The following is an 8,580-nucleotide window of genomic DNA, read 5'->3' as shown; positions in this document are numbered from 1 at the left end:
GGGTCTCCGAGGAAGGGAAGAAGGTGGAAATGGGGAGGGGAAGATAGGATTGAGGGGAACACAGAGCCCCAGGCAACGAGTCCCTGCAATGGGCAGGGGACACAAGGGCAGCTGCGGAGGGCAGAGAAATGGCGGAGTGCCAGGAGCCCCTAAAGAGTGTGGTGTATTTGGCTACCGCGTGTGAGACCCCCCCCCCCAGTCACATTAGCAATCACCCCCTCTCCTCACTCATTCACTCAGACCGGTGGCGGGCCAGGAAACCGGAGCCTGCGCCTTTAAGAGCACAAGTGCCTGGCTGGCTGCAGGAGGCAAGAAGGTGGCTTTTTGTCTGATTTTTATTTGGGAGGGGGAGGGGGCGCCAGGCTGTAGCCTCCCCTCAGCGGCTCTTTCCCATTCCCGGCCCGCCCAGGCTGGCTGGGCTCCGGGCTCCTTCCGGGTGGGCCGGCCGGCGCTAGCTGCCCGGGACGCGGGGAGGCGGTGGCAGGCGGCTCGCAGGGCGCGGGCGGATGGGAGCGGGAGGCGGCGCGGCGTGAAGCCCATTGCCCGGCGGAGGAGCGCGGCGGGGATGGAGCGGCCGAGCCCGGCTGCGGGCGCCCAGGCTGGCGCGGAGCCCGACGAGCTGCTGCAGCGAGCGCTGGAGTTCAAGCGCCAAGGGGCGCAGTGCTACAAGGACAAGAAATTCCGCGAGGCCATCGGCAAGTACCACCGCGCGCTGCTGGAGCTGAAGGGGCTGCCGCCGCCCGAGCCCAGCGCCTCCGCCAGCGGCGCCGCCTGCGCGCCCCTCACCGCGGAGCAGCGCCAGAGCGCGGAGAGCATCGAGATTGATTGTTACAACAGCCTGGCAGGTCAGCGGGGCTGGGCGCGCTGGCATCGTCCCGTGGCCCGGGCGGGGGGTGCCCCCGGGGCCCTTGCCCCCACCCAAGTAACTTTGTGCAGGGCTGGGGGGGGGGGGGGAGGTCTGACCACGCCCCTGCTGGGGCTTGAACCTGATTTACCCACGCCAGGGCGCAGTGGACAGATTTCTGTGCCCCCCATATCAGCAGCGAGAGCAGAGCAGCAGGACTGACCCCGAGAGCTCCCTGACCCCAGGGCCCGTCCGTGGCAGTGTTTATCCATTTTTGCTGAAACATTTCTCGGGGTTTCCAATTGCTGGTACTCGGGCTGTCCCCATTTTACCCGAATGTTGGACCCCTCTGGTAAGTGAAAATGCTGTTTCTGTTAATACAGCCCATTCTAGTCCATTGGGAGGAGTGTTTCTGTGTATAAGCTAGTCTGCGTGTAAATGGGAGGCGCTTTAAAGTAAGGCAGTGTTGTAGAAGATACAGTCGCAGGCTGTCTGTAAGTGCTGTTGATGTACCTTCCACTCATTAAATCACAGCATTAAACTGTACTTAAATACTCTTCTTTATTTGCTTCCCTCCATCCTTCTATATTAACCCCATATTTACCCAGAAAAAAAGTGAAGTTATTTTTTGTGCTTATTGTCTCCTATTTAAAAATATTTGCAATAAATGCTGATGAATTTCCAGAAAACACTAAATAAATAAAAACCAAAAACAAAGGGCCTTGGGTATTTCTTAGGGGGAAATATGAGTCTTGCCTCTTCTCCCAGCCCTCCTCCCCGTTTCTTATTAACCAGGGATCACTCTGCAACATAAGCCCCTATATATTATGCCCCCAGTGATATCATTTGTGTGTATGAAATATTCTTTTCATATGTTTGAAAGTACTTCTGCTGGCCTATTGGGGAATGGTGCAGCATTCTACCAGTCCTTCCTGGGCAAATAGAGAGAAAATATATATCAATCATTCCTTTTTAGGGTTCATCTGCATTCCTACTACTATTACTCAGCACATGTGCACACAAGCACTTCATATTTTTTTAAACAGCTGTAGAAATGTTAACTAATTAATCCCTCATAAGTCCAGGAAGATAGAGAGATAATAGAATGATGTTTGTATAGGATGCTCAGATGCAGAAAATGTAAAATCTCTGATTATTTCTTTTCTTCAGCCAGACATTGCCTTAACTTATTTTACCTTAGCTTGCCTATAATTTACAACATTAGCGAGAGGGGGTTGTCCTACAAGGAAATGTCTGGAAATTTTTGATAACCACATATGATAGACAGATCGATCCATCCATTAGCTATAAAAGTTAAAAGAAAATGTAGTTCTAGCTGGTTGCTAAATATCAACTGCCACACTAGGCAGAAGATGCTCCATCATTGCATTTGAGTTTGCTCCCTTCCAGCTGGTTGGAACCCCTCTGTGGAGGGGTTACACTACTTTATAACTTGATCCTGCAGTCCTTACTCAGACAGAACTTGTGTTGATTTCCTTAGGAGCTTTGCCTGAGTAAAGACGCAGGACTAGAGGATATTTTAATGTCAAAAATCTTTTTTTCCCTACTACTTACTAGGAACCCCCAAAACCAAAAAACTTGTTTCTGCATATACAGGAGAGAGTAAATGAAAGAGAATAACTTTAGATTCTCCCCTCTTTTCCCCCTACGTCCTATTCCTTTCCAAAGTGATGTTTCCTTATTATCCTTGGCAAACATTTTGGCCACAGCCAGGATACTAGCTTATCAGCTATTACCTTCACTTACTTGTCTAGGCACAGGTTAGCTTTGCATCTTGTAGTGTTATACAGTGCTGAAAAAATGGGGAATAAAATCGATCAATTTTCTACCCTCCCTAATACCCCTTCAGATGCATTCAAACAACCCCATTAATTTCAGTATAACTGAAGGTAAAATTTAGGCCCCTTTTAGAACATGTTTTCCAATACAATGTGTTATGGTTCCTTCAATTACCATTTAAATGGCATATGGGAAGAGAAAAGATTTCAGTATAATATTGTAATTCCCTAAATGTAATTGTCTCTTTTGAAAAAAAAAATGTATTCATGGGTGTTTGTTAAAATCAAACAACTTATGGTAAGGCATGTTTACATTGACAATGTCATATAAAGAACCCATAATACCATTAATAGCTTAATGCAGTTTAATGTGTTCCTAGTCTTAAAATATTTCTAACTCAAGAAATATCTTCACTCTGAGTCTTGAAATATAAATTAGGCATGAATCTAGAAGGTGAATGGTCTTGGAAAGGACTGATGTTGTTTGCTTTTTGTTAATATTTCTGCTGAGTACACAAATTGCTTTTGCTGGAAATGTTTACAATCCCATTCCTACTGACATAATAGTCCCATTTCATGTATTTATTGTTGCTGGTTTGTTTTGGGGTTATATTTTTAAAGCATTGCTGATTACCACTGCTTATGAGATTTAATATACACAGTGAGAGAACGTGTATTTAAATCTAGGTTTAGCCTAGACTTAAACAAATTTTACTCAGCTTTAAATTGTGTCAACACAAGAAAGCCTAGACTCATCTGCAGTGTTTCCGCCATAGACCAAATTCTACTCTTTACACTTGGACAATTGTTATTCTCGTGTTTTCAGTGGAGTCGCACATATGTAACTGCAGAATATGGCTCCAAAACACATGATTTCAGGTTTGCTCAATGTAACATCTTAAAATGGAGAGCAGGGTGTCTACCACACATCTAATCCTACAGGTCAAATTATAAGAGGACTGACTTTGAATTGATGTCTGAAAGGAAAGGGAGTGAGGTAAAGATGAATTGGCCCTGAATTGCCATAATGATTAGGATACGTTATTTCTAAAATAATCTTCTTTGAAAACATCAAGAGGTGTAGCAGTAAGTCTCTATCAAGAAACACTTAAGTCCACCAGAAGTCATTGAATTATTTACCCATCGGGCTCTAGCAAGGAGAAATCAACATAACAGGTAGTATTAGAACAAAGATTAGTACATTTGGTGTGGTGAAGTAAGAAGGGGGTACAGAATACTCTACTTTTGAGCACTAGAGTTGTATTTAAAGAAAAAAAGCCTTAGAATAAATAAATATCTGCATAATGCTGGGCCATGCTAGCCATATGCAGTTAAGAAAAGTAAACACCAATTCTGAGTAAATGCTGGGTGATATCAACAAAGCCGCCTGTCTTCTGTGTCCTTACCAGGTCTTTTAGAGCTTCCAATCTCTTCACTAAGGGATAACATTTTGCAAGTACTGCTTTGCTTTTGCAGTGTCATTTTTCCTGTAGCCACCGCAGTCTCCTGTTTCAGGGATGCAGAGAGGTGTCTTTGTGTCTGTGTGTAAGTAAAGGAAACAGATAGGCCAGGGTTAAGTGTGCACCTTAATACAGTATTACCAACTCTTTCAGTTTTATTGCAAGTCTTATGATATTGGTGATTTTCTTAAGCCAGAGTACTACAAATCATGCAATCTAATTGCTTTGTTTTTTAAAGTCTTTAAGCCCCATTAGGTGGATGGAAAATATTAATCTTAAAGGCTCAAAAAAAGATGACAAATACAAAAATAATTCATGTGGAGGTTTTTGTCCTAAAAATCAAACAGTCTTGTGATTTGGAAACGGGAGAACCTCATGATATTTTAATATGTAGAGTTGACAGTGCTGTTAATATCTCTTGCACAAAGCTACTAGCAATACTGTGGGTAAAACATAATGGTATGATGGCCTTAAATGACTTATCACATTTGTGAAGTCTAGTGTTGCCATGTTTTATAGAGACCTGCCAAAATCATGAACTTTTTATCATGAACCATTCTGATCAATCACACCAAAAACAAGAGCAGCAACATAATTTAGGTTCCCTGAAATTGCTAGGTCAGAAAAAAAATTCTGCCAACCACATAAAGCCCTGTAGAATAAACATGATTACATGCCAAACATACAGTAAGACGACTTTTATGATTCATTGTCTGCGACCTTGAGCAGGTCACTTGATTCTTCTTTTGCCTTAATCAGCCCAGTGGAAGTAAAGAACAGAAACCTCAGTGAAATCCTGCTGCACTAGAGCTAAACTTTCCTGAGTAAAAGGTTGTTTTTAAAAATAAGTGTGAGGAATGCATGCCGCAAGTTTGAACTCAAATATCATTAATAAGTTACTAATTGTCCCTTCTATTTATACAGCTCCTTTCATCCAGAATGATCTTATGTGCTTTATGAGCCCCATGCACTAGGGATGAAAAATGTTGATTAATTGGCTAATCAATTATTCGATTAGTCGCTAAGGGTGCTTCTGTCTTTGAAGTGTACCAACAGCTACACTTCAAAGGCGAAAGCTCTGTGGGGTGCACAGGGCCTGTGGGGGACTCAAGCAGTCCTCTGCTGGCCCCATGCTCCCCTCAGCCAGGGACTCTGAGTCCCCAGCTGACCCTGGGCTCCGTGTGGTGGTGCCACTTTGAAACACCTGGCATCAGGCGCTACGTGGTGTTTCAAAGTAGCAGTTGTGCATGGAGCCTGGGAAGTTCTCAGCTGACCCTGGGCTCCAGGTGGTGCTGCTGCTTTAAAGAACCCCCTTCTCTCTCCCACCCTTGCCGCCTCTTTCTGATAGAGACAGCGGGGGGAGGAGCGACTAGTCGACTAACATGTTGACTAGTCCTTTGCATCTCTACCATACACACAGAGATCTCACACACCCACCCTAAATTGAACCCCTTATGAGCTAGAATTCATTAGTCACTATGCCAGCAACACTTCCTAGCAGTTCCAGGTATGGAAGGGCTGTTAACTGCTTGGAGGGGTGTTCAGGTCTTAGTGCTTCCAAAGGCAGAAAAATGCTAGGAATAGGGATGTTACATTTCGATTAATCAAATAGTTGATGGAATTTCCATCGATTAGTTGAGAAGGGGAATGCTTGCTATCCCATTGCGCCTCTGCCCTTGAAATGTACGAGAGCTGGCTGTAGCTCTTGTACATTTCAAAGGCAGAGGCATAGAGGGACAGCTCAGGTCCCCAGCTCCTGTGGGTTCTCTGCTGTGCCTCTCCTTTTGAAATATACTAGAGCCCTTATACATTTCAAAGGGAAAGACGCAGCAGTTGAGACACCTTTGCCCCCGCTGCCCCTTCTGTAGATGGTGCTGGGGGGGAACTGGCTTTTAAGCCATATCCCCTCAGTACTGGCTCCAGCTCCTCCCCTTTGCTGCCCCTCTCTGATAGAGGCAGCAAGGGGGTGGGAAGTGACAAGTCGAGTCACTACTTGACTAGTCGCTTACATCCCTAGCTAAGAGCAGCATAATTTTAATGTTTGTTATGAGTGAGTGTGAAACAGTGATAGGCAGTCTGATAAGTGTTGTCTTAACATAGCAAACTCCCTTGATTCAGCCATGGCAGGGGGACGATGGGCACAAGCGGCGAGTTATATGGGCTTGTGGTGCCCATGCTCCAGCAATATTCAGAGCCGGGGTCTCTCCCCCAGCTCCTACCTGCCGGCCCCCCCCACACGTCCTCCCACCCCGGCCCTAGAGCGTCCCCCCTGTTCTGTCCCTGCTGTGTGCAGATTTCAGTCCGCTCCCCCTTGCTGGTTGCTGCTGCATGTGCAGCATTTACCGGTAAGCGGGGAGACGCCCGGACGTGACGTGACGTGACAGCCTGGGACTTTAAAACTCCTCGGCGTGGCGTTGCACCGCATGGCCTAGCTCCAGGTTTGGAGTCCGAGGACTTCTGGGGCCCGAGCACAGACTCCAGCCCCGCAAAGTGGAAGGCAGAAGGTAAGGTAAGGGGAGGGGGAGGAAGGGGCTTGTGCAGAGGGGGAAAATAGGGGAAGGCACCAAGGGACAGCGTGGAAGAGAGACAAATGCCAGGGGACCAAGTGCAGACAACGAGGAAAAGGGCAGGAGGGGAGGTGTCAGTGAGAGGGGGGGCAGGGTGATGCTGGGAGAGGAGAGAGTATGGGCATTGGGGGCTAGTGGGCGAGGAGGGAGGTGCTGGGAGAAGGCTTGAAAGAAGGGGTGGGCATGAGAGAGGTGGGGATGGAGCAAGTCATGTGCGAGGGCACAGAGAGGCATGAGAGGAACGGGGGCAGAGTGGTAAGGGGGTGGGCATCAGGGAAAAAGAGGGCAAAGGGGGCAGTGAGGGAAGGGGGAGGCGCCAGGAGGGTGCAGGGCTAAGGGAAGGTGCAGGTGCCAGGGGATTCTGGGGGTGAAGCAGAAGGGCAGACACCTGCAGGGAAGGGACCAGCACCAGAGGAGAGAGGCAGGGCAGGTGTGCAGAGGGAGGTGTTAGAAGAGGGAATGAGGAGGGGTCGCTCACATGATCAGAGTGGGGCTACTGGAGGAGTGGGCACAGGGGGGAGAGAGGGGCTGGTGGAGGGGGGCAGGTTGCAGGAGGGCTGAGGGCAGTGAGAAGGGCAGGAGTCAGGACAGCAGAGGAGGGTGAGGACTTGGGGGGCAGGAGGCATCAGGGGAGCTGATGGAGCAAGGGGAGGAGACATGGCAGCAGAGAGAAAAGGTAGAGGTTTATAAAATATTTATTAATAACTTGGGTGCCACAGTAGCACATCCAAACAAGCCACAAACTCAGTACTGGTGCACAACACAATTCATTCTGCTCATGGGAGGGAACTCTTAGGCTAAGTCTACACTGGCGGCTTCTTGTGCAAGAACATCTTGCTCAAGAACACGTCCACACTGCCATGTGTGAGATGTGCTTTTGCGCAAGAGCATCCATGGCAGTGTGGACGCTCTCTGGCACAAGAAAGCTCCGATGGCCATTTTAGCCATAGGGATTTCTTGCGCAAGAAATCCCTGCCGAGCATCCACACTGCTCTCTTGCGCAAGAGAGCTTACACCTGTTAGAAAAGAGCGTAGCTCTTGTGCAAGATGCCCTCTCTTACCACGCCGTCCTGTAACTTTCCTTGCACAAGAGCAGGCGGGCAGTGTGGATATTCTGTGGGTTCTTGCGCAAGTAACCACGAGTGTAGACATAGCCTTAGAGGGAACACTTCCCCCAGACTCTCTGCCCTGAGTTAATGTCACACACATTGGGTTAATGCAATTGCAGGATAGTTGCATGAGGGGAGTTTGGTGGGGGCCAAACTAATCCCTGTGGCAAAAGTCCTTCGACAGGGGTGACATGACACCTTTTAATTCTGGTCATGTGTCCATCTTGCCCCAAGCGTGTTACCTCCAGAGGCATGGTTAATGGGCGTCAGGGCGTGGCTAATGGGGCACCACCAAAAATTATACAAACCTGCCGCCCCTGACGATAAGCGATAGCCATGTAAATTAGACATGGTACTAGGAGTCAGGAGATCTCTGGCAGTACAGCAACCCCATAGCATTACAGTGGGGTACTGGCTCATTTGATGACCTATGGCTTAATTCTGCTACCTGGAGTTGCATATGCATTGTGAATGGTTGCCATGGATGTAGACCCACTGAAATAAGTAGAACTAATCAGAGCAGTGTTTCTTAAACTATGTTCCACGGAACTCTGGTGTTCCGTGAACAATATGCAGGTGTGCCATGACCTCTTCTTTATTTGTGTTCTTTATTTTTGTCTGACAATTTTTTTAAAGAAAATTTTCATACATGTTCCACATAAATATTATTGTTTGGTGTTCCATGGTCTCAAAAAGTTTAAGAAATGCTGAATCAGAGTAAGTTATTACAGTATTCATCATGAAGAGGGTGACAGAAGGTGGCTGTTAGGGATGTTTGAGCTAGTAGCTCATTGCAGTCTA

At 47.3% G+C, this 8,580-nt stretch overlaps 1 protein-coding gene across 1 annotated transcript in view; it reads left to right on the top strand.

Moving 5' to 3' along the window:
* The first annotated feature begins 333 nt into the window (after window positions 1–333).
* The window catches only part of TTC9 (tetratricopeptide repeat domain 9), a 33,347-nt gene continuing 25,100 nt past the window's right edge, over window positions 334–8,580 (top strand). The window contains exon 1 of the mRNA XM_075927314.1: window positions 334–845. Within this exon, the coding sequence (XP_075783429.1) occupies window positions 566–845 (280 nt within the window). The 5' untranslated portion in view covers window positions 334–565. The remainder of the gene's footprint in view (window positions 846–8,580) is intronic.

Source organism: Pelodiscus sinensis, chromosome 4, assembly GCF_049634645.1.
Source record: "Pelodiscus sinensis isolate JC-2024 chromosome 4, ASM4963464v1, whole genome shotgun sequence".
Classification (NCBI taxonomy): domain Eukaryota; kingdom Metazoa; phylum Chordata; order Testudines; family Trionychidae; genus Pelodiscus; species Pelodiscus sinensis.
The sequence above is the reverse complement of the archived record's forward strand: the minus strand, read 5'-3'. Positions and strand labels throughout refer to the sequence as shown.